General features: G+C 47.2%; 3 protein-coding genes and 2 non-coding genes across 8 annotated transcripts in view; 3 read left to right on the plus strand and 2 right to left on the minus strand.

Annotated features, from left to right (window-relative positions):
* LRSAM1 (leucine rich repeat and sterile alpha motif containing 1) overlaps positions 1-17780 on the minus strand; it is a 25302-nt gene extending 7522 nt beyond the window's left edge. The window contains exons 1-17 of one of the 4 annotated variants that reach the window (XM_003211182.4): positions 17687-17779; positions 17288-17381; positions 15859-16033; positions 14024-14080; positions 12356-12400; positions 11840-11917; positions 10799-10867; positions 9911-9995; positions 8199-8320; positions 6764-6854; positions 5607-5728; positions 4835-4864; positions 3843-3965; positions 3207-3346; positions 2355-2399; positions 1310-1380; positions 437-536 (exon numbers count right to left, since the gene is read on the minus strand). In XM_003211182.4, the coding sequence (XP_003211230.1) occupies positions 437-536; positions 1310-1380; positions 2355-2399; positions 3207-3346; positions 3843-3965; positions 4835-4864; positions 5607-5728; positions 6764-6854; positions 8199-8320; positions 9911-9995; positions 10799-10867; positions 11840-11917; positions 12356-12400; positions 14024-14080; positions 15859-15930 (1250 nt within the window). In that variant the 5' untranslated portion in view covers positions 15931-16033; positions 17288-17381; positions 17687-17779. Of the gene's footprint in view, positions 1-436; positions 537-1309; positions 1381-2354; positions 2400-3206; positions 3347-3842; positions 3966-4834; positions 4865-5606; positions 5729-6763; positions 6855-8198; positions 8321-9910; positions 9996-10798; positions 10868-11839; positions 11918-12355; positions 12401-14023; positions 14081-14909; positions 15023-15858; positions 16034-17287; positions 17382-17686 lie in introns of those variants that run through there. The other 3 variants (XM_003211183.4, XM_019621364.2, XM_019621363.2) reach the window with 3 other exon arrangements.
* Positions 17781-17812: 32 nt separating this feature from the next.
* Positions 17813-20302, plus strand: RPL12 (ribosomal protein L12). The gene is made up of 7 exons (XM_003211181.3): positions 17813-17962; positions 18048-18121; positions 18238-18336; positions 18857-18938; positions 19397-19483; positions 20010-20122; positions 20213-20302. Exons 1-7 carry the CDS (start codon positions 17926-17928, stop codon positions 20216-20218), a joined length of 498 nt encoding a protein of 165 aa, XP_003211229.1. The 5' UTR covers positions 17813-17925; the 3' UTR covers positions 20219-20302.
* On the plus strand, positions 18619-18746 carry LOC116217302. The gene has a single exon (XR_004161690.1). It is a non-coding gene; the product is annotated as a small nucleolar RNA SNORA65 (small nucleolar RNA).
* LOC116217310 lies at positions 19117-19248 on the plus strand. The gene has a single exon (XR_004161698.1). It is a non-coding gene; the product is annotated as a small nucleolar RNA SNORA65 (small nucleolar RNA).
* A 26-nt stretch (positions 20303-20328) lies between the features above and the next one.
* STPG3 (sperm-tail PG-rich repeat containing 3) lies at positions 20329-24693 on the minus strand. Its single transcript, XM_010720753.3, has 4 exons — positions 24482-24693; positions 24290-24375; positions 23220-23325; positions 20329-21175 (listed from the first exon to the last, which is right to left on the minus strand). Exons 1-4 carry the CDS (start codon positions 24483-24485, stop codon positions 21045-21047), a joined length of 327 nt encoding a protein of 108 aa, XP_010719055.1. The 5' UTR covers positions 24486-24693; the 3' UTR covers positions 20329-21044.
* Positions 24694-24699: the final 6 nt, after the last annotated feature.

Consider the following 24699-nt stretch of genomic DNA (forward strand, 5'->3'; position numbering starts at 1 on the left):
ACCATAATTATCATCTTCTCCATTAGAAGTTTTTTTAATACGATGGAAAAAGAAACATAATCCTCTAGACAGTCCTAGGAGGCTCTGTGCTACAGTTTGACACTGACTAACCAAATAACAAAAAGATCAGTCTAATTTCATCCTCCATACTTAGCAGGATGTATAAGGTAGAATAAATGGTATAAAAATGGTATAAAAATGTGACAGTTGCAAAGCATGATTAACATTTCACATTCTCATGGTTAGAAGGTGGTTCATTTAACCATGCTTCTTTAATTTGCACTGTCACTTGGTCACTTGGTCACTTGCTGTCCTGCTGCATTCCAGCAGCTGCAGAAATTCCTGGCTGTTTACATGGGAATCACACCAGAGACTGCTGGCAAGAAAGGAACTTTACAACAACAGCATCTCCAGCCCCAGAGATCTCCCAGCATACCTGGAGCAGGCCTGGCTGACAAGGTCTTGCCGACGAGATTCATAGGTCATTTGGATGAGCTTGTTCTTGTAGCTCTCAGCCAGCATTTGTTGCATGGCAGCTAGGAGACAGAAGTGCTGTCAGTCTGTATCAGGAGCTCGTCTCTGGAAGACACTAATCTGCCACTGCTGCTAGAATAACTTGCAATTAATAGGGCCTTTTCTCTCATTTCAACCTGTTCTCATTGTTCCCATCTCATTCATTTATGAGGAGATTCATTCAGCTGCAAGAATTGTGGCTATTTACTGGAAAATCACATAAATAAATCCTACTCTGCTTGCATCTCTTCAGTGTTTGGAGAAGCAATATCAGTGCCTTAGACAGGTTACAGCCCTGTCTGCACTGCTGTGAACCATCCACTCCTGGGGTGATAACACACACATCATTTCCAATGTAATCCCAGCAGATTCATTCATGCTCACAGTGAGCAGAAATGGTTCCCTTGTGGCATTGTTGCTTACCTCCTAACATGCCTCCTGCCTCACAAACCTAATCAGTTAACATCTGCTTGGTACCTCTAAAATAGAAAGTACTTTGTGTGCACATAGGATGCCTTACAATCAGTTTCAGACTGCTTGTGCAACACTCTCTAGCTATATCAGGGGCACAGCTCACACCTGAGAATCAGCAGTGAGTTGCAGGTGGGAGCACTGACCAGCTATGGCATGTGTACAGTGCTACCCCCTTCCAGTCTGCCCTACTGCATGAAGCAACAAACAGCAAGAATGTGTGTGTAGCAGAGCATCTCCCACACAGTAATCACCTTTCAGGGCATCTCCAAAGGAACCAGGTCTTTCCAGTAACCTCCTATCCCAAACAGTTATTTGGACTTACAGGCCACTTCCCTTCTGCGCAGATGCTCTGTCTCCTCCTGTGTGATTGCCATCAGCTGTTCCATCCTTATTCTAGCAAGCAAACAAGAATAATTCAGCCACTCATTCAAAGAAGCTCTATCTCACTCCTCTCACTCAGCTCAGAACCCAAGGCTGGGCAGATTCATCAAGCAACCTGTGCAGGAAAGCCATGTGCTCATCAGAGACTCAAAAGTCGCAGCGATTTCTTGGAAAGGGTACTCTAAGTCTATTAAAAAATAAAATTTTCCCCAAAACCATGGGAACAACTGCTTCTTACAATGGAAAGTTCATCCCAGAAGACCTAACAAGGATTGGGAAACCAGCTTCCTTCTCTTGAGGCTTGAGGAGCACTTTAAAGCTGACTGCAGCGAGCACTGCCACTAAAAGCAGGAGCCTCGTCTCCCTCCCGCCTCCCTGTCCTTGTCCCAGCACAATTACACACACCACCACTTAACCTTTCAGGAATTGGTTTGACATAAAAACTATCTGCCATACAAAGAGAATATTTTTCAGCCAGGTCAGTTTGCTTTGTCACAGCACAAACACTTGATGGAAGCAGGGGGCAATATAAAAGTAGAGGAGAGTTGCAGAAAACCAATTTTAGGGGCAAAGCCAGATCAAAATGTTGGCTGAATGGCAGCAGTGAGTTCGGTGTATTCCTCCTGTACACATTACTGTACCACTTCTATTAGTGCTTTGCTTTCCAACAGATTTCTCTTGGCCCTTGATAGTAGAATATAGGGCTTTGTTCCCAAACTCCTTAGCTAGGACCATTCTGAGATGAAAAGGAGGTGCAATCACCAGCCCACAGGGTGTGCCAGATTGGGTAAAACCAAGCACATCTATCTTGCTTCCAAGTGACCAGAATCAGCTGCTGCAGCCAAAGCAGCAGGAAACCTTTCAGTCAGCAAATAAGAGAATGACCCCTCTGACTTAACATGGATTCAAACTGGGGACTCTGAATTGAGGGTCCCAAAACTCTTCCTTGACCGTTTTCCCAAAAAATTCATTTCAAGGTTACTCACCTCTCATTCTCCAAGGATTTCAGGATGTCTGAACTTTGTTTTTGCCTAAATAAAGATAAAACAAAAGGTTTTCATAAGGCTAAGCAGCACATCTTACTCCCCGAGTAAGCAGAAAACAACTTTGCTTCTCACACACAGAAGACCAGACTTTAGCAGGCGTGTAACCTTGCACCAGCACTACAGGAGATCCAGCAGACCCAGATCAGTGCTCAAATATGTACCTTCCAGAAGGAGCACTAAAGAGGAACACTAAGAACTGCTGTTCAAATATGTAACTTCCATGAGGAATTCAAATTTTTCCACACCACAAAATTTTAAGCACCCACAAAACTTCAAAAGCACAGATGTGTGAAATATTCTTCTGAGGTGCCAAATTCCACTTCATTTAAGTGGGATTTTGGCAGTTCAGCAACTAACACTCCATCCACAGACACTGATCCTGTTCTGCTAGAAGTAGCAGCTGGAAAAATGGTATTTTTATTTGCAAATCTATGAGCACATACTTGAGTGCAGACAAACTCAATGCAGCTAATACACATGAGAAGGGAAGAAACAACCATGTCCACAGCAATGACAGCACAGGTCTGTACAATTCCACTGCCTTAGTCTGTACAGCAGAGTCTTGTAGGGACAGTTTAGCTCTGTAACCAAGCCTGCAGGCCTTTTGGGGAGCTCTGCCCAAAGGCTTGCATGCTGGACAGGGACCACAGAAGCAACATGCACTCACTGCACTTAAGTCTCAGGACTGACCAGCTCTGTTAAAACTCAGAGAGGCCAAAATGAACAACTCAGAGCACGACATGAGCCCCCAGTGGACAGAGCTCACTGCAGGATGTCCTGTGACTGCCTCACCTCTGATTGTCCTCTATCAGCTTCTGGATACGGCTGGCAATGCCTTGCTCTGCTTGCTTCAGCTGCTGCAGCAGTTTCAGGCGCTCCTCCTCCAAATGGCGCTGGTGCTTTGTCAGGCCCTCCTCCAACCTCATCTGGTCCTAGGCCAAGGTAAAAGAACCAAAGGAGAACGTGGTCAGTTTAGGAAAGGTGGTGTCTTGTACTGGGCCAGATTATGGAGGGTTTGGTTGCAGTGACCCAGGCAGCTCCTGGGAAATGTTATGAAAAGGAGAACTCTCATCAGATGGGGCAGCCTAAGCACAAAGGAAAAGAATCACTCCAAGGTGCTTCCAAGGAGACGTTGAGAATCTGTGAAGTCAAGCAATTATGGATGGGAAAGATGAAAAAAAGAAAAAAAAAGTGCTCCAATTTGTACAATCAAAACAGCCACCTGTCAAATAACCGTTACAGCATCCCTAATGACCCCAAGAGAGAAAGCAGAAGCAAAACACTGAGGGCAGTGAATGAGCTGCTGTCTCCAGAAGGAAAGTTTCTGCACACGTGGACACTCGAAACACCACTCTGTCTGTGGCAGCAGGCACAGCCCTAGCTCAGCAAATGAGTAGGGGTTGGAGCTCCTGCCCAGAAGAGACCTACCTCTCTTACTGTCTGCAGTATCTCATCCTTCTGATTGTTGATCTGCTGAACAAGCAGTGCGTGTTCTCTTTGCCCCATGTTCAAGCGCCGCTCAAATTCAAGCTTCTCCTGCATTTTTTTTTCCTGAGAAGAAAGATGAATGCCAGGAATCAGCAGTGTTGGCTCTGCTCCTTCTCAAATAAGAACAAATTCTGGCAATGCAAAACAAGGCACATTAATCCCCACAACTACAAGCGTGAAAGCCAAAAGGCTTTGACTAGCCAGGAGGCTTTACTAAGGGATGGAAACGTTCTGTCCTTAGGAAACCAAAAATTGTGAGGCAGAAGTTGCTGTTCTCTTTATGACAACTCCTTGCAATTCCTTTCATAGTCACAAAACCAACACCTCAAGGCATCAACTCATACAACAGAAACACAGAGAACTTCTGCTTCAAGCCAATACAAACACTCAACACTAGGAGTGAAATCCAAAATTAAGGTTGTGTTCAGCTCCAGATGACAAGGGGACTCTTGTCTGAAGACAACTGAGTAAAGGGAAGCAGCCAGCTAGGAGGTCTAGGCAAAGGGACAAAGTAAGCCACTTGACAGGAGCTTACATGAGAAAAATGGATTTTGTGTGTGTGTGTTGCCTCTACACAGAGCTCAGTATGGCTGTCCCTGCATCTGCCCACCTCATGTGAAAAGTGACTGAGTGTTCAGCACAGAGAGGCGAGCAAAAAGCTTTCTGGTGTAAAAGCTTCCAGATCCAACTCTGCAGACAAGGATTAACTTAAACTGGAAGTGATCACTCGAGACTCCGCACTCATCAGCTGTATGTGTCAGACAATACAGTCTGTAATTTCCCCATGCTCCCACTTGTGCTCTGCAGTAAGTGAGTGGGTTTTGAGGATGTTCTGCAAGGTCAAGATTCAGTTTTGGCTGAGAAAAATAGAAAACAAGAAATAGAGGTGGTCCCATTCTCCAGACAAAGCATTTGCAGGGGTTCACCCTTACCTTCCTCTTCTCATAGTCTGAGAATTTGTTCTGAAAAATAAAAGTATCAGGAGATATTTACTTCTAGGAACAATTTTCTATAGATATCATTAGCCCACATTATATCTTTCCCTAATTGTGTAAACACGTAAACCAAAGGCACATTAAGATTAACATATCCCCAAAGTCCAGTCATTCATGTTTATCCGAGGCCAGAGAAATGTACTCTGTAGCTGTCAAACAGCATGAGAATTAACAGAACTTGTCATAATTACAGGCCTAGCCTCACCTTTCCCAGGTAGGGCTGGAAATGTCCAGCACTTGGCCGTGAATCACTAGCTATTTTCTGCACTGTTGTTTTCAAGATAATGATTAAAATTAATATATCTCAGAAAATACACACAATCATAGAAAAACTGGATTCAGAAGAGATCTCTGGAGGTCCGTACTCCAACCTGCTACTCATAACAGCACTAATATCAAGGTCAGATCAGATTGCTCCTTGTCCCACCAAGTTATGAAAATCTCCAAGGATGGAGGCAGTTCTCTGCAACATATTTTCTAGGAGTCAGACATGATAACATTATTCCCAGCTGCCCAGGGAGGAGACGAACCACCCACACCCACGATGCCATGCCTGGTTCTGGTACTGATGCTCTCCTGCTTCAAAATGACAGGTTTCACTGGGTAGGCAGTGATGAGGAATGATGTGCAAAGTGCTGTGAGATCTGCTGGATCATCTGAGAGACAAATCCAAAACTTGCACACAGCTTCACATGCAGTGGAGCCTCACCTGCCACTTGCTCTCCTCCTCCAAGTATTTGTGCACTGTCCCATCCACTGATGTTCCTCCTCCATCACTCTCCAGCTCAGGGAGCACGTACTCTGAAGGTGGGTAGTATGCAATCCCACACTCTGGAAGAGATCAGATGCAAAACAAGGACATTTGGTGCCTAAAGACCTTCTGACAGCATGGCTGAAGGTCGGCCTATGTGTGAGACAGCTTCCAACTGTGCTCTCTCTCTCTCCAAGCTTAGATGGTATAAGAACTAATGCAGATCTTGCAACAAGAAGCTGTGAGAAGAGATAGTGCCATCCCATTCCCACCAGGAAGATGATGAAAGCACAGCATGGAGGGAGGAAGCAGAGAAGCTCAGAATGCTGCTCCCATTTCTAAAATCATAGGAGAGGATATCCTCCAAAAACAGGCTGAGCATTTGAAGCTGGCCTACTCAGAGAGAGAAGCTTCCTGTACATGAACACAGGCATATTCATTCTGTGGGGCTGCAAAAGATAATTTACTCCCACTCAAATAACTTCTGACAGTCCTTTTCTTTCAAACATTTAACATAATGCACCTCATCTGCATAAAATCTCTGCCAGGCCTTCCTGTTTGTATTAAATATAGTGTTTATAAATTCACAGTCCAGTGTTTTTTTCCTCTGAGATTTCAATCTGTTTTCATATTTCTTTAAGGAAAATATCAGCCCACTGGCCCTTCCCTATAGAAAATGAGATTAGAAGGGACCCACTGAGCCTCTCTCCTTATCCCAAGGCAGCATCAGCTGCATCTGGATGGTTCCAAAACCTCCCATTGGAGAAAATACAAGTGGGAAAACAAAAGCACAGAGAGATGCAGGGACTTCACTCAGGAAGTCTCTGATCCAGCTGTCCTGATGTTTTAACAAAAACATTCTGAATTTCAGTTTGACAGTGAGAAGCAAACCTCAAGGAAGGACTCCTATGCTGCTGTCTGCCAGCAAAGACTCACTGACACATAACAACTTGACCTGCCTGCCCCGTGTGCAGAGCATCAGAAACCACCTGAAACAGAACCACCCTCACGTTTGTCCTTTGTAAATACAGTCTTTGAACAAGCTGAAGCACCTAGTTAGAGCCCAACAAAACCCTGCAAGCTCTCACCAGCATTCACACACTCTTCTCACTTACCTTTGCAGAGGAACTGCTGAATGGACTCTGTACCTGCACTGCAAATATCAGGTGATGGGTAGGTCATGGAAGAAGCATCCAGGGTCAGTGTCTCCAAAACAGAACACACAGAGCTCCAAGTTACTGTCACAGCCCAGCCAGAGTCCAACTGTTTCAAGCCTGAGACCCAGGAAAATAAACTGCAAGATTTAATTTGTACCCCATAATAACCAAGCCACAGAATCCTGTCTCTTAGTATGTTAATAGTGCTGGTGTTCTATAGGACTTCATAAAAAAGGTGGAGTAGTGGATGGAATATTTATGTCACCCACATCTAGTTGAATTCCTGAATTTATTAAAAGGAAAAATTACTGAAAGGGAAATACATTAAAGGTAGATCACTTTTGCTGGTAATAGAACCAATTAGCCTTGCATGTTCCCAAAATTTCACTTACAGTGTGATAATTTCACATTACCCTGAAGTCTGCCATAGACACAAGGCTGTAATGTTCTCCTGCTGGGTGTCTGACAACTTTCAGAGGTGTGGTGACTCTGCTGTACCTTATTTAGGAACTTCTGAGCTGGTCCCTCAGTAGAACATCCACCTCATGTAGACACATGTATTTTGTCTTTAAGGACAAAGCACTTCTCAATCCCAGACACTGCTGTGTGTTGGAGCCCTTAAACATGATTCATGGAAGGAATGGCTATACAGAGGGTACATTGCCTCCTGCTGAGAAGGACTTAGCAGGAAGACCCAGAAAGGAACCACTTCACCAAACACATGGGAGCAAGCTGCAAGCTGACCCTACTCTCAAAGCCTGCCTACAACAGAAAAGAAGCCTAATGTTGAGTCCTCAGATCAGGACAGCATTTATTCTTGTCCTCAGTGCTGGTATCTGACTCAGCTCTGTTGCCTGACACTTGCACAGTTTAGTACTGACAAATTTGGCAGCCAGAAAGTAACATCCCCATAAAAATGCTGGTGCCTGTATCATTTTGGATGTGCTCTCCAGGGAGCCAGAAACCTACGGAGGCTGACAATGAGTCAGAGATCTATTAAGGCATCAGAGGCAAAAACCTCATCAGAAACATTCAATCAGCTCAGACAGAACCAGCCTGAGTGGAAAGTATCTGAGTTAAATTGTGCCCATGGACTCAGTTTGGACTCTAAGAAGCAGCCATAGCTGAAAATATTTGGAGGCTTATTCCCTACAGATCACTTTTGCTGTAATTAAACCAAAAAGACCAAAGCAGGTGAGCACGCAAAACTGATTTTAGACACTATGAACCACATATACCCTACCTACAGTCCCCTACAGCGAGTGCCATCCAAGCCCTAGAAATTCACTTTTTAAGCTGAACTTATTATCATTGAGCAAGCAGGAAGGACAGCAGCCTGCAGCAGAGTAAGCAGGCAGCACAGGCCAGGCAGACAGGCTGGCTGGGTGCATACCTCCAGCGTGCGGATGTGAGCCAGCACTCTTGGCAGCTCCTGCAGGAGGTTCTCACTGATATTCAGAGTGCGCAGACTCCTCAGACCACTCACTGTAGCAGGCAGCTCCCTCAGCTTGTTGCCTACGGAGTGAAAAGTCATTTAGTAATACACGGCACCGCTGAAGCAGCAACCAGCAAGCTCATCTACTGGAACACCAATCTATATTTGTAAGAGCCTTCTGTGAGTTATTTTCTGTACTGTGCTGGACGGATGGGGGTGTTATGGGGTGTGGTAAGACTGCAAACACTGCACTGCCAACAGAGGTAGATGGGACTCAAGATCTTAGAGCTACTAAGATCTTGATCAGAGGGCTGGAGCACCTCTCCTATGAGGGAAGGTTGAGGGAACTGGGCTTGTTTAGCTTGGAGAAGAAAAGGCTGCAGGGAGACCTCATTGTGGCCTTCCAGTGCTTGAAGGGAGAGGATAAACAGAAGGGGGAATGGCTGTTTGTGAGGGTGGGTGATGATAGGACAAGGGGAATGGTTTTAAAGTGAGACAGGGGAGGTTTAGGTTGGATATTAGGAGGAAGTTTTTCCCCCAGAGGGTGGTGAGGCACTGGAACAGGTTGCCCAAGGAGGCTGTGGATGCCCCATCCCTGCAGGCATTCAAGGCCAGGCTGGATGTGGCTCTGGGCAGCCTGGGCTGCTGGTTGGCGACCTGCACACAGCAGGGGGTTGGAACTGGATGAGCATCGTGGTCCTTTTCAACCCATTCTATTATTCTATGATCTACTTGCACACAGCCCAGCTGCACAGACCCAGAAGTGCTTCCACAAGCCAAACCAGCTGCAACAGATTCAATCTGCCCTTCATTAGGACAGTATTTGTAACGTGGGATGTTCCTCCCTTCAGTGTAAGTATCAGAAACAAGAGAAAAGAAACTGAATGTGGGACTGCAAATTCAGTGGTGAGAGACCAGATGAATATAGCTAAAAGCTGAGCTGCACTTCCGAGTTCCTTGCTCTTCATCCTCTTTCCCATTTCAGCAGCAACTGTCTGTAACAACACCTCTTTTTGCTCCCAGATTAATGACACAGTGCCCCAAAGTATTCTAAAAAGGTATGTTTGTGATCTCTGTTCTAGGGCTGTGCAAACCTGGAAGGGTTAAGTGAACAAGCTCACAGGACTGGGCTCTGGATGCCCAGCTCTGAGTCTCATGCTTCTGGAGGAAGACTTGTGTGCCTCCAGCCCTCGTGGCACCTCTCAACACACAAGTGAGTCAGCTTGGGTCTGAGGTGCTGGCAACATGCAGGCACACAAGGAAGCTTTCAGCTCTTGAGATCAGGAATGACCCAACAACCTGTCCTTGGAAAAGGGGCAGTGGGATGAAAGGAATCATCGTTTCATGATGACTGTCTCATTCAAGAGCCATGAGTTGAACCACACAGAAGAAAATCAAGGCAGATAGTGTGCACATTTGTTAAGAAGCAGTCAAACAACCCTAGTTAATCCTAATAACACGGGAAAATTTGGGGAATTACTTTCTACTTAGATTTCTCCTGCCTTAGCAATTATTTAAGTTCAAGTCTGTCCTACGTTCTTGCTTAGTATTCATAATGGAAACCATCTGGTGCCTGCCTTGGTTCAAAGGTATAATTACTAATGCAGCTCAACACAACCCAGAAAATAAATAGTGTTTTGCCTGCAGCACCAACACGAAACATGTCATACCTTTCACATTGAGGACCTGGAGCTGGGCAAGATCCCCTATAGATTGTGGAAGACATTTTAAGAGATTCCTTTCAAGGTTTAGGACCTAAGATATCAATAGAAAAGATAATCAAAATATTCTTTACACAAGTCTCAGGTCTTCACTATATCTATGCAATTGGGACTATTCTGCAGCCCCGGGAGGCAATCTAAAAGTAGTTTTCTAGGTTACAAAAACAAAAATGCTTTTAGAATGAGTCCTTAATCGTCTGCCAGGGAAAAATGTATATCTGTTAATACTGTTTGGATCCACAGGCTGAAAACACAGAGTTGATTTCCTAGACACCCTGAATCCAGGGTACATCTAGCTACTGCATGTATCTGCAAACAACAGCCAAAGCAGGTGCCGAATGCAGATCCATGAACTGGAAAGCCAAGAATACTTGCCTCCCCAGCCACACTGCCCCAGCTCACACAGGGAGCAGATGACTGAACAGCAGTGATGTGCATTCAGAGCTGCACCTCAAAGAGAGGGGCTGAAATGCACTATGACACACTGAGCTGAGTTCTTGGAATGTAATCACACCAGGGAGAATGCTAAAACCTGGACATTTTAGGAAATTAACTGGGCTGCAAACTACAGCTCTACTCACTCACAGCTCTCGCTTGGCAGTGTGAGCTATTTGAACTAAGCAGGGACCATAGAATTCAGTACACTCTTCTCCTGATCTTTCTCCCTGACAAGCCAGCTCAACACAGCAACAGTCAGATCAGTGACACAGATCTGACACCCTGAGGACCACCATTTATATTGTACTTAACTATAAAACAAACAGCAGTAAAACCCCACCTTCATGCTGTCCCCTAAAACACCATTTACAGAAACTTGGGATACAGCAGATCCTTTACCTGAAGAGATGTCAGCTGACCAATATCAGTAGGAAGTGATGCCAGCTGGTTGTCGTGCAGATCTAGAACCTGGAAGAACAAATAATTTCACCAAACGGTACTGGGGAAAGATGTCGTGATGCAAAAATGAAAGGTTGTGAATTATTCAGCAATGAAAATTATTTCTTCCCAAGAGGGCTTCAAAAAAAGTCTGAAGTTTTCCATGGGATGGGGGCACTTCACTCCTGCAGGTCTTTTGAAAACTCTAGACTCTATACATTGATAAACAAATGGGTGACCAGGGAAAGGAGTGGCACCACGGGAACTGTCCCACAAAACTGGACGAGCCAAGTGAGCAAATAATCTCCATGAAAACAGGAAGACAGGAAAAACATTTTCTGCAGAGTCTGTGGGCTGAACTGCTCCACAGAAAGACAGAATCACAGAATGGTCAGGGTTGGAAGGGACCTCAAGGATCACGAAGCTCCAACCCCCTGCCACATGCAGGGCCACCAACCTCCACGTTTAATACCAGCCCAGGCTGCCCAGGGCCCCATCCAACCTGGCCTTGAACACCTCCAGGGATGGACGGGGCATCCACAGCCTCTCTGGGCAGCTGTTCCAGCACCTCACCACTCTCTCTGTAAAGAACTTCCCCCCAACATCTAGCCTCAGTCTTCTCTCCCTCAACTTCAAACCATTTCCCCTTGTCCTGCTGTTATCTCCCCTTTCAATGAGTTGACTCCCCTCCTGTTTGTAGGCTCCCTTTAGGTACTGAAGGCTGCAATGAGGTCACCCCACAGCCTTCTTTTCTCCATGTTGAACAAGCCCAGCTCCCTCAGCCTGTCTTTGTAGGGGAGGTGCTGCAGCCCCCAATCAACATCAGTTGGCCTCACCACCAGTCTCATCCACATTCAAGTGATCCCCCAGGTTTTGTAAACCTACAAAAGGGAGCTGTCACATTTTGTTACCACTTTATGGTAACAACAGTCAGACAGGAGGATTTTTTGGGGGCTAATGTGTTTTAATGCAGCTAGAATGACTGTTAAAAGTCACAATTACCTTCACAGTTATGAGACTCAGGAGGCTACAGGACTTGGGAACTAAAGATGTAAGGTTATTTGTATGAATAATCAGCACCTGAGGAGAGAAAAACCCACTGAAACATGAGCGTAAGAGGCAACACAGCCTAGAATAAGACTTTTGCTAAAACTTAATTGCAGAGGTTACATAAGATTTTTATACCTTATTCAATCATCTAAAACAGTGAAATAGTAAATGAATTGTAGAGGTCAAATATTTAATATTAAACAGAAGTTTAGTTATTTTTCATGAGAAATATCATTAATTAGGTTAAGATAGAAATCATCATCTCATCTTTCATGACAGAAGCACTAAAGCACCACAACAGATTAGTTCTGCCCAAATTGTTCTCTAAGTAGTATCATACAAATGGCCAAATTCATCACAAACAAACTCCTCCAGAAACAAACAAACAGCCAAAAACAATCATCTCAAATACAACAGCAATATTCATGCACAATAATAGAATTATCTACTTCAGGAACGTATCATTACCTTTTTCTGCAAGACTTTACAAGTTGCAAAGGCCCCATACGGAACCTAAAAACAATTAAAAAATGGTCAGGTCAGACTTCACAAGATATTATCTTTTCTAAGCACTTTACAATATCCACCTGTAAAGTCTCAGTAATTAACTTTAATGAAAATGCACATGATATTAACATTACTTAACACTTGTTTTGCCACAGGATGCCAGTGCTGCCTGGTTAGCTTCCATGCCAGCAGCTTGCAATGGCTCTCCACAACATGACAGCAGAGCAAACAGCACAGAACAGAGCGTGGCTGAGACAAAAGTCCAGACCCTGAGTGACTTAATATTAAATGCACGGATGACTCAGGAGCTCAGACACATTTTCAGCTAGACATCATATAAATGTATTGTATGGTTTTGTAACCTTGACATACCTGCTCCAGTGGGCTGAGTGACAGAGGTGAGCAACCGAGTGTTCTCATGTGGGCACCTGAGCATGCTGGGCTTTGCAGGAGATGGGCAATCAGAAAAAGGATATGCCAGCAATTTCAGCCCATGCTCTGAGCACTATCATCCATTCTGCAGAATGGAACAGGTTTTGGCTAAATCATTGTCTTGTCTTTAATTTTGGAGTTAATTTTAAGACCGATCTCATGGATCACTTTATTTACCAAAACTACAACAGCTAAAAGGAAACAGCAAGACAGAGAGAGTTCTGTGGTATTAATCCAGAAGGAGCAGCTCAGGATCCAAGACCAGCTACAGCTGTCAATGGAGCTACACCAGAGCACACCCTGTGCCTGCAACCCTTCTACCCAGACTGGCTTACAGCCTGCCCCACACAGCTCACAAACCTACACACAAGGTGCCACTGGCTTCTGGTCCTGGAGCAAAACTTCCCAAAGTCTCACAAAGCCATATCACAGTGCACAGTAGGCAGCCACACTCTCCCAAATCTCTCCTCAAAGAGCAGTGATATATTCATTAGCCTGCTTGCAAAGGCATCCTGTGACAAAAGGTTACACAGGTACAAACACTTCAGAAACACAGGGCAATAAATAAAAACTGAAAGGAATGGGCTTCTGCTTAGCAGATTTGCATGGCTGCCAGAATGCAAAACTGTCTAAACTGAAGGCCCATCCATCTGTCACTACCACTCGTACTCCAGCAGCCAGCTTGCTTCTAAGTTAGTTGGCTCCAACACCAGAAGCCAAGCTGGAAGTGAGATTTCCATCACTAATCAGCAGTCTGGAGCCAGGCATGTTCACTTATAGAGAAAAATAAGTGCAAGCAGTAAACTTCATAGAGCACTATGGTGATAATAGCTAGCTTTTTGCAAACATAAAAATAAACATTCCCTTATGACTAGCAAAACTAGGCCAGGAGGTCCTGAGGTTGGGTCCTCCCAAGGAGTGTCTGAGGTCACTCTGCCCTTCCCATGCTGTCAAATGAAAGAGGATTCCCAGCACAGAAATACTGTGGAAGCAACAAGTAGGACAGCACAATGTAAGGAAGAGGCCTTTACCTCTTCCAGAGAACCAGAAAACATACAGACAGAGGAAGAAGTGGCCTGGGCACAAGGCCATTTCTGTACCAAAGCTCACAGACATGATATTAAATCTGGTGTTTGCTATCAAGTAGACTGAGAAATCAGACCTGTCAGCTAATATTGAAAGTTCCAGAGAACATACCTCTAACAGCTCACATTTGGAGATGTCAAGAACATCATCGGCACCAGCCTCTTTTGCCTGGTAAGAGAAGATACACATCCAAAGAATTAGAACATGAAGAAACGAACAGCCTCCTGCTGCATTTTGGCTACACTACTCAACTGGCTGCTCTTGAAAGAATCTAATTAGAGTCTTCTGCTGCAACTACGCAATTCAGTGAAAAAGCCAGGAACAAAGGGCTTGCTTCTACAATTGCAGCAATCAGAAGCAACCAGGAAACCAAACTGCAGAAATTCTCTCTTTGTGCAATAAATGAATTTTTGCATGAAGAACCAAAGCATATCCCAGGCTGAAATATCAACTGAAAGCTACAAGAAATGGAAAGCTGGACTCTCGAGCACCAGACACATGCTTGCTATGAACTAGTGCCCCGCCGGCCTTCACGGCACCTGCTGTGCCATTGGCAGGTCTCATTCAGACAGTGCATCTTCTGAACTGTACACAGAAACCAAAGTAACTGCTGTTGTATTTTGCTGGAGGCAACTTTGCAGTGCAAGGAGCAAGAATTTGCTGCTTCCACACAAAAATGGTTTTTCATGTTCATATCAGCCACACCTAATGTAGCTGCTAACAGCAGTGGCACTGGACAAGTCTCACTGTGAGTAGCATTGTGTCTATCTTCTTAAATAAAAGAGATTGTATTAGGCAATAAAGCCTGCCTGTCATAGTGCTTCCATTAAGTCCTCAGAACTGCATAACCTGACCCAAGGCTAAGAATGCAATACAAAACTAATCCTACAACACTCAGATTCAGCTGTCCCTCTTCAGCCCCACAGGAAGCGGACAGAAAACCTACAAACCAAATAAATAAAACTGTTTTCATTATTGCTGTATAACAAAGCCTTACTTTCCAAACTACCTTACTGATGTCCAACAGCAATAATATTAGCATTCCTAAAATGCAGCTGCCTCTAGGGTAGAACACAGAAGATCCCTCATGTCAGCACTGGTCCGCAGCTCCTATGGCAGAATAGGTGAAATAATTAAAGAGAAGAATGCTTGGAGAAAGCCAGTTTTATATCTGCAGCTGCTGTAAGGCAGTAGTTCCACCACCCTGACTACCACGACAGCAATCTGCTGAGAATCTGCCCCAGAGGATCCTGGCAGAGACTAGCCCAGGAAAAAACATATCTTTGAGACCTGATGTTGAATTAATGACTGCTCTTTCTGGATATGACATTATTTCTCCTGAACATATGAACCACTCCAAATGTCACGTATCGGTGGACAAATCTCTAGGGATTAAGAGACACCAGAAAAACAGGAAGAACTAAGGGGAATAGAGACTTGCACCTCATCAGTAAGTCTGCAGTTCTCCACACTTAACAAACTCACTGAAGGCACCACCTGAAAACAGGCAGTATAACCAGAGCTGTCTTTGAGGTGCCCCTCTCCCCAGCTGTGTCTAACAATTAATTCTTTGAAGGGCACAAAGAGAAGAAGTAAGAAGAAGCAAAGGAGAGGCACACGAAAAACCAGGAAAGGGATGTCACAGATTTCTTGGTAGGAAAAGCAAATTGAGAGATACAAAATAGGGAAGTAGCAAGGAGAAAGGGTGGGAAGTCCTGAATGTGGGGTGGCATGAGGTGGTCTGGAAGGTGTGATGTGGAACCACAGAAGAAGAAAGGGATGGAAGTAGCACAGAGGGAACATGTGGAAGGAAAGGCAAGAAGAAATCAGGAAGGCAGGAATTCTCTGACATACATCGGAAAGGCAGCCTGCTAACTTGGATGAGATCAGTAACGAGGCACCTGGGACTAGGTACAGAGAACAGAAGTGACATCAGCATTGCTTACCAGGCACATTTGGTATTCAAGGCGCTTCCGAGCATCTTCACTGGGTTTCTTCTTACGGAAGAAGAGTGGCATCTTGAGTTGTGACTATAGCTCTGTCTGAATGGCACACACTATCAGCATAGATAAAGGCAGATGGCTCTTGGAGCATGTGAAACCCCGACTACAGAACTGTGCTCTAATAAGAAAAACAAAAAAAGAAGAAAAAAAATCACTGCTGCAGCAATTGTCTTTGTTTAGGCCTTCCTTTGGCTTGATCAAGCAGAGCCCATCACACCTCTGCAACGGAAATGACAACGTGAGTCATGAAAGCACTGATGAACTTCTGAGACAGGTGGACTGTCCTGTCATTCCTGTGCAAAGTGCATGAAGGCAAGCTGAAATGTGTACAGACAGGAAAACACAGGATGCAATCCAGGGCAGAATTAAGAAGGCGGTGCCAAGAAAGCAGACACTGGGGACAAAACCAAACTACTCAACTGAGAAACGATTAACTCTAACACAATAATGAGCAACTGTAAAATACTATAGAGTAAATCTAGGCTGGAAATGAGACAATTCCTAATTTTGAGAGCCTCCACCTTGCAGGGCAAGAGAAACAGGCAGGGCCAATGCAGATCAGAACACAGGGGACTTGGGAGGGGACTTTGCAATTGCTGCCCTCTGGCAGTCACACAGCCCGTGTCAGCTGCTTCCAGGGACACCAGATAGACTCAGGGATCAGGGTGTCCAACCTCACCTTGCTTTGCTTCTCAACTCCACTGTAACAGGTCATGGCCTCGAATTTTAGGGCAGGGATTATCTTGAGGTAAGAAAACACTTGGTTCATTGGCATTTCAGACAGAAGCTGCTGCACAGCAATGCTTTTCCTATTTTAGTCACCTAGTGAGATGACGGGATTCTGCTTAAACACCTACTAACTTAAAGTTAGGTTTTTCATACGCTTCGAAAACCAACCTATTTTCCAAACACCAAATTACTGCCCACAAAGCCAAAATAACCTCCCTGCTGAGAAACTTTTCAATAAGTTCAGACTTAAATACCCAAATCAGGAGTTAGGCTCTACGATCCTTGTGAGTCTCTTCCAACTTGGGAGATTCTACAACCCTGTGAAATGCTCACTGTGGCCCACTCTGTTCTCCCTCTGTGTACCACTCACTGCTCACCACGGAGTCATCACTCACCAACCAAGGCAAACCAGGAGGAGAGGCCAGAGTGAAAATTCAGATGGTTAAGCAAGAAGGGAAATTCATGGTCAGGAATTACAGTCAGGAAATTCAGTAACACATAACAAGGAGCCATGAACACAGGTTAAACATCGCAGACAGGAGTAAAAGGGGACTTAAAAGATAAGAAACAACAGAAGGATGCTTACAGCAAAGTAACGATAACACTGATGACCTTAAGCACAGCTTTATCCCTTCTTACCTACCTCTGTTACGGCCACGTACTTCCATCAGTCATGTGGACAGCAGACAGTTAATTCAGTTTTCACCCCAAAACTGCAAAAGCTGAAGGACAGGCGGCTGAACAGAGAAAGAAACGTGTCAGGTCTGCGAGGAGAAATGAACAGGAGCCATCTGCAGTGGGCCAGGCACCTGCAAACCCTGCATCCCTGCGAACTCTGCATCCCTGCGGTGCTCAGCTGCTTGAGGAGCACCCACCGCAACGCGCCCAGCTTCCGCTCAGCGAGACCCCCCGCCCCTCCTGTCAGCCACCACAGAGGCCCGCAGCCTCAGCACCGCCGCCGGCCCCAACGCGACAGAAGCGGCAGCAAATCCCCCTCCGGCTCCGCGCCGCCCAGCCCCTTCCACAGCCCGGCCGCGCTCACCGCTCCCCGCTGCCATGACGCCCCGTCCCGAGGCCTCCGCACCACAGAGACGAAAGGCCAGAGCGCCCCCCTCCCGCACCATAGAGTTCCCCGAGGGTGGGGGAGGAGAGGGCGGATCACAAGCTCTCGCGAGATGTCGGTGCCTATATATATGTTCCACGCACCACCTCCGGTCTCTCCACCACTTGCTGGGCCGCGGTTTTTAGCATCCGCTGCCATCCGCGCCGCCCGCCGCCGCCATGCCGCCCAAGTTCGATCCGACCGAGGTGAAAGTCGGTACGTGTTGGGCTAGGGGGACGGCGGGGCGCTGGGGGAGCGGGGATGGCGGTGTGGAGCTGACTGAACGTTGCTGTGTCCGTAGTGTACCTGCGCTGCACCGGCGGGGAGGTCGGCGCCACTTCCGCCCTGGCCCCCAAGATCGGACCGCTCGGGTTGGTACGTGTGGGGTGCGGGGCTGGGCGGGGGGTGCGGGTTCAGTCCCGCTGCGGTGCGTGGCTCTTTGACTTCATTCGTGGAGGTTTTTCTGATTGTAATACGTGGGTTGTTCTCAGTCTCCCAAAAAGGTCGGTGATGACATCGCCAAGGCTACGGGGGACTGGAAGGGGCTGAGGATCACGGTGAAGCTCACCATCCAGAACAGGCAAGCGCAGGTACTGAACGCCACGAGGGATCGCGCTGTGGTGCAAGCGCTGGGCGCAGCGGGCGCTGCTTGCCGCAACCACAGCAGCCAATCCCGGCAGGGTCGACTCAGCCCTTCATCCTTCCGAGGTGGATAAAATGAGTGCCACACGTTGTGTGGGGTCTTCTGGGAAGACCTGGGTGGGGAGGAAGTGCCCGATTCTTCTGAGTGCAGTGTGCGTGTGAAGTGTGGGGCTGCAAAACAAGGGAAATGGAGGTCTGAACAAAGCCCTTCTGAGCCGGTTCTGCAGCCACCCGCCACTATACCTGCCTTGAATTCAGTGGCTGGTATATTCCAGTGGTGAGCTGAGAGCAGCCCCAGCCCAGGAAGCAGTGCTCTTCTGGCTGTGGGGAGTCCTGTGCCGAAAGGCTGGGAACAAAGTCCTGTGCTGCAGGAGGAGGCGTGTCATGGGGAACAGAAAACTAAGCCCAGGCTTTGTGTTATCTGCATGCTTGGGTGGTGGGGAAAAGAATGAATCTCTTTTTATTTAGATAGAAGTGGTTCCTTCTGCCTCTGCTCTGATTATCAAAGCTCTGAAGGAGCCCCCCCGTGACAGGAAGAAGCAGAAAAACAGTAAGTTTTGTTCCACCTTTTGTTCTCAATGTCATTTAGTACTGAAAAAGAACATGCACCTCGTAGCTGCTTAGCATGAACTGGCAGACAAGTACCAGGGGGGCTTTTGGGGCAGCAGCATTTCCTGAAGTGTAGCATGCAGACAGTGCATACGTCTTCAAAGTGAGCAGAACAGCCACCCGCCACTGTACCTGTCTTGTAATGCAGTGACTTGTATAGTCCAGAGGTGAGCTGAGAGAAAATGCCAACCTAGGAAACAGAGTTATTCTTTTTCTTGTGGGTAACTCTGTGCCGAAGGCTGGGAACAGCAGCACTGATCACAGTCCCAGCGTAGCTGTAACCTCATTGCTCTCTGTGTGATCTGAGTGCTAAGAATGGCGTTTTTCTGTTGGAGCATGGGGAGCTGGAAGTGCACTGTGCTTCACTGAACTTACTGGTGCCATTGTTTTGCTTCACAGTAAAGCACAGTGGCAGCGTCAGCTTTGATGAGATAGTGAACATCGCTCGGCAGATGAGGCACAGATCTCTGGCTCGAGAGCTGTCTGGTAAGTACTGACCTTAAGGGGTGGGACTGAGTCTTGCTGTGTGATCTGAGTGGCTCAGGCTCTTGGCTGATCCTTGGGACAATCTAATAACTGGTGTGGTGAAGTTCCTACAGCTTGTCTGTGCTGACACTGAACAGGTGGCTGTAGCAACATGTGAACAACCTGGTGCTGCCAAGAGCCAGCATCTTACTGCCTGGTGAAGGCAGTGCCAGCTGCAAGGGATGAGTGCATGGCAGGGCTTAACTCAGGGATCCTGACCTGCCTGGAGTACCTACTGTCATAATATGGGGCTGAGTAGTAGGTAGCACCCTAGGCACTCAGCTTGTAGCAGACAGTGCTTTCTGAAGCTTTCTGTGAACAATACCCTCTAGCTGGCTTAGGCTGTGTGCTGCACCTTTTGAACCAGGTGGCTGCAGCCTGCAGACCACCAGGTAGGTAGCATGGGAGGGCCAAGGCAGTTAGGAATTGGGCTATCTAATGGTTCTTCAGGGTTTTCCTTTGCTAAAGCTGTGTTTTCCAACTGCAGGGACAATTAAGGAGATTCTTGGAACTGCTCAGTCTGTGGGCTGCAGCATTGATGGCAGGCACCCACATGATATCATTGATGACATCAATAGTGGTGCAATTGAGTGCCCAGCTGTAAGTATCCATCTCTAACTGAAACTGCTGTAATTAAACTATTTACTAAAGGGCTCTCTGCTAATGAGCTGTATTTTCTTCTCTCAACAGAGCTAAGTGTGGAAAAGAAGTTGCCATCTGAAGGTTCTTACATCTTCTGTAACACCTTAAATACTTAATAAAACACCAGGCTGTCTGTAAGCAGTGTCACTGATTTTTTTTTTTTTTGTCCTTGTCCAGTTCTGTGTAAGTGGGCTCTGCCTGCCCTGTGCAGAGGTACCAAGGGGATGGTTCTTACACAGATGTTAAAGATGTAGGATTCTCGTTTCCCTGAGATGATTGCTTGCAGTGATGCAGAGCTTAGAGAAGTAGAATTGCCTTAAGCAAGCATTCCCATGTGCAGAGGGCAAACACCTCTGACTTCTGTGGAGAGCTTTCTGTGAGCTCTTGTCAATGCCAGGTGTACATGTGGCTCTGACAACTACAGCTGGTGCCCTTCACTGGGGTGAGTGCTTCTGTATGAGGTCAGCTTCCCCAGCTCAGTACAGCCAGGGCTGCTGCAGTGTCCCAGCAACTGCCAAATAAGCTGGGCTGCCTGCCTCTCAGAGGAGCTGCATGTGCTCTGATGGCACTGATAGAAATAAAATCCTGGATAGGGCTGTATGTCCAGGTCTGTCCTCGAGTCTGCAGCATTTGTGTCTGATGGGATGGAGCGTGGCCTTGGTTAGCCAGCAGTGGTAACATCTGGCTTAGGTGGCAGCGTGGGTTTCTCTGGTATAGGTTCTTTGCTCAGACTTTTCTCATGCCTTCCATCAGAGGAGATGGGGGTTTTCTGGTGACTAGAAAAAATACAGACAATTCAGATTGAGGTGAAGTCCTGTGTGTTTTTCACTACTGTGAAGGGGAGCAGGCCCTGATTTGGGGTGGAATTCTGTAGTCCATCTCAGAGTGTTGTAAAGGGGCCAGTTTCGTGTCTCTTGGGTCTCCTGACTCCTTGGATGGTGATGCTGGGGGAGCTGGGTAAGCAAGCTTGATAGCCCATGTCTACATCATATGCTCCAGGTCCAGGTGTCTCTGAAATTAAAAAAAAAAAAGCAGTTTGTGTTGGTACTTCCCTTTGGGTGTTGTAAAAATCAAGTGCCACCTTAGCAGGCTGCTCCAAACCATCTGATGGAGTGTTAGGAACCTCTTCCAAACTCGGCTATAACAACATAACCAACCTCTAATGAAGAGGTGCTTTGTGTTCTAGGCTTGATGCATGTTATACAAGACAGGGTTTGATGCTTGGTGCTCACACCTGAAAGCAATGTGGAGCTGTTAACTGAGGTACTGCTGCAGGATGTGGGTAAAAAGAAAGTTCTCTGAAGTTCCTGGGAAGCTTTGTTCTATTTCCAGCAGGGTCTGGGCTTTCCTTTGGGGTGGCACAGCATCAAGGATGCTACGTGATCTCTCAGGCTGCACAAAACTGAAATGGAATAATCCTGGTGGTAAGAATGCTTTAGCTGACATTGGTGTTGCTAAGCCCAGCTAACAGTGGTGTTATGGGTGCAGTTCACTGCAATCCCACCAGCATCTTGGGGTGGGGAGGAACCTTCTGAATGTACAGCTGTCTTTCTGAAGGGAAAGGGAATGAAATTCTTCCCAAGATTCTGAACGCTGTGGGCCTTGGTCTCAGAAAAGATTTTTGGAAGGTATGCTTTCCTCCTCTACAAATGCAGTGATGGCACTCAATTAGTTAATTTTTTTTTTTGTCATTGTCTTTTTCACTTCTGCAAGCAACACAGTTATCCAGCACAAGAGGAAGACTTTCTGGATGGAGCTCTGCTACAGCAAACCAGATTGTATATAGCGGTACATATTGTGGTAACTGTGGGACAGGGTGGCAAACTGGTGTGTCTGGCAATGAATGTGGACGATACCTCAGCTGGGCTGCTCAAAATCACCAAGTGGGGCTCTGACTGTTCAGCAGGATCTGAGTCCTTTGGGAAAAAGCCAGAGCAGCAGGAGGGAGATGGCTGTGCTGGGAGATTGGCTGCAGCAGCACCTGGTGCTGAGTGACCTGGAGTCTCTGCATAATGGAGGAAAAGTCAGGCCCCCAAGTAAATCCCAGCCCAAGTTCAGTGTGAGAAAATGTGGCAGCTAGTGTGCTGTGTGTGCTGAGCTGTGGCTGTTGGTTGCTGAAGTAGTGTGAGCAGTGTCAATTCCCACTATGCAAAGCACCACTCAATTCCTAAAATTCCTAACTGGCTGTTGTTTGAGGCTACTTAGATGCAGAGCAATGAAATCTTTGTAACTGCTCCAGCTTAAGCCAGAAGTGTGGCTTTTGGCTACACTGCCTGAGTGCACAGCAGTCATGCATTAGGAATGCATCCTGTACTGCTTGTGAAGCATAAAATGCACATAACATTAGTGTGGGGATCATAAGAAATCACCTGTTTGCACATGATTTGACAGAGGCTGCTGCTGTGATAAGGCCTTGTGCCTGCTCTGCTTCTGTGTTGCTGTGCTCAGTGGGGAAATGGGCAGAGCTTCCCAAGGATGGACCTTGGGCAGGCTGAGGGAGCTGGGTTTGTTCAGAAAAGTTGTTCTGGAGAAAAGAAGCTGCGGGGTGACCTCGTTGCAGCCTTCAGTACCTAAAGGGAGCCTACAAACAGGAGGGGAATCAACTCTTTGGAAGGGGAGATAACAGCAGGACAAAGGGAAAAGGTTTGAAGTTGAGGGAGGGAAGACTGAGGTTGGATGTCAGGGGGAAGTTCTTTACAGAGAGAGTGGTGAGGTGCTGGAACAGCTGCCCAGAGAGGCTGTGGATCCCCGTCCATCCCTGGAGGTGTTCAAGGCCAGATTGGATGGGGCCCTGGGCAGCCTGGGCTGGTATTAAACGTGGAGGTTGGTGGTCCTGCATGTGGCAGGGGGTTGGAGCTTCATGATCCTTGAGGTCCCTTCCAACCCTGACCATTCTGTGACCTTTTCTACCTGAGATGCTGAATGAGCAGCATTGCTGTAACTTTACACTGGGCTCAGGGGCAGAAGTGGGATGCACTGCAGCAAGGAAGGAGCTGCCAGGATCTCTGGATGAAGGCTGGGCTGTGTGGGAGGGCAGGTTGGGATTTGGGCTGACCGATGTGTTTGCGGTTTCTGAGAATATCCAGGCTGGTCCGCTGCTGCCTGATGAAATGTGGGTACATCGCTCCGGTGAGCTGAGGGCTGCAGATACTGCATGTGGGCTGCAGTGAAATGGAGAAAGGTAGAACGCAAAATTAGCTTCTGTCACTTCAAATAGCAGCAGCAGACATCAGCTTATATCACACATCCCAACTCTGACTATCAGTCTGCAAGACCTCGTGCAGCTCTTCAGCAGCTGCAGGAGCTCCCCTGCCTTCTGCTTCCCTTTGCTCCCTCTCCAGCTGTTTGTAGGGCCTTTCTCTGAGAGAATCAGGGAATAAAGCTGAATAAAGCAAGACTGATATCCCAGGCACTTACTATTTTTAATTCTCTAGCTTGGAGATTCCAAGCAAGGAGGCATGGCCTTGGTGCTCTCTGAAGTGAGGTCTGCTTTTAACCCAGCACTTTCCTCACCTCTCCAAAAACAGAACTCGCAACAAAATCCTGGTTCGGCATAAGGAAAACCATTTCCAAGTGGCCCCAGACTGCAGTGGGGACACTGGAATGCTGGTGGGACCTCCTGAACCCTGGGGAAGCTCCGTTGGCCAGGCTGGCTGTGTGCTCAGTTGGCTCCCTTCCAGCTGAGCTTTGCAGCAATCCCACCACCAAGCTGCGCCAATGCTTGCATTGCTGACAGTGAAGGCAGCCTGGCGGAGGTGAGCAGCACATCTTTCAGAAGCAATTTTAGTTTAAAAAGTTTTAAAGCGATCGCTAACCTCGGCATTAGCAGAGCCCCCGCTGGTGTGAGCTTGGAAGCACCCTGCATTGTGCAGCATCCCTGCATGCGTGCACCGTAGGCTCTCCACACTTGACAGTGCAGGAAATAATGGGGGAGGAAAAAAAAACGTATTTTGCTTAAGGGAAACTCTCCTGGGGTTAAGATACGATCTTTCCCATGCTGCCTCAGGACAGCTCCGGCAGGAGCCATGCAGCTCCGGGAAGCTGGCAATCTGGTCCCGCTCTGCCAATAACTTTTTCCCACCCAGGCTTCCTAGAAAGAAACTGACACAGCCAGTATCGACCTACATCAGCTCCGTGTTTGAACTCCATCCTCCCGATCGCTGGCTCTGCGCTCGGCCACCACGGTTTCTTCCCACTGCAGCGTGCCGCATCTGCACGAGGAAGGACGGGAAGTGCCACACGGAGGTGCCGAGCCCTTCCCAGGACACGGCCGCGCTCCCCGAGGCGACCGCACGGACACCGCCGTTCCCCATTTACCCATGTTTCCGATTTGGACAGCGCCTTCGGGGCCGAACACGCGGAGTTTGACGGCAGCAGCACCGGCCCTTCGGCGCCGGGTCCCCGTCGGAGCACGGCGGTACGGAACCGGTACGGAACGACGCCGAAGCGCGCGGAGCGGCGCCGGGACAGCGCGTCAGGAGCGCCTGCGCGGCACGGAGGCGGAGGGGCGGCGGAGAGCGCTCCCGCAACGCAGC

This window comes from Meleagris gallopavo, chromosome 19 (assembly GCF_000146605.3).
Source record: "Meleagris gallopavo isolate NT-WF06-2002-E0010 breed Aviagen turkey brand Nicholas breeding stock chromosome 19, Turkey_5.1, whole genome shotgun sequence".
NCBI lineage: Eukaryota > Metazoa > Chordata > Aves > Galliformes > Phasianidae > Meleagris > Meleagris gallopavo.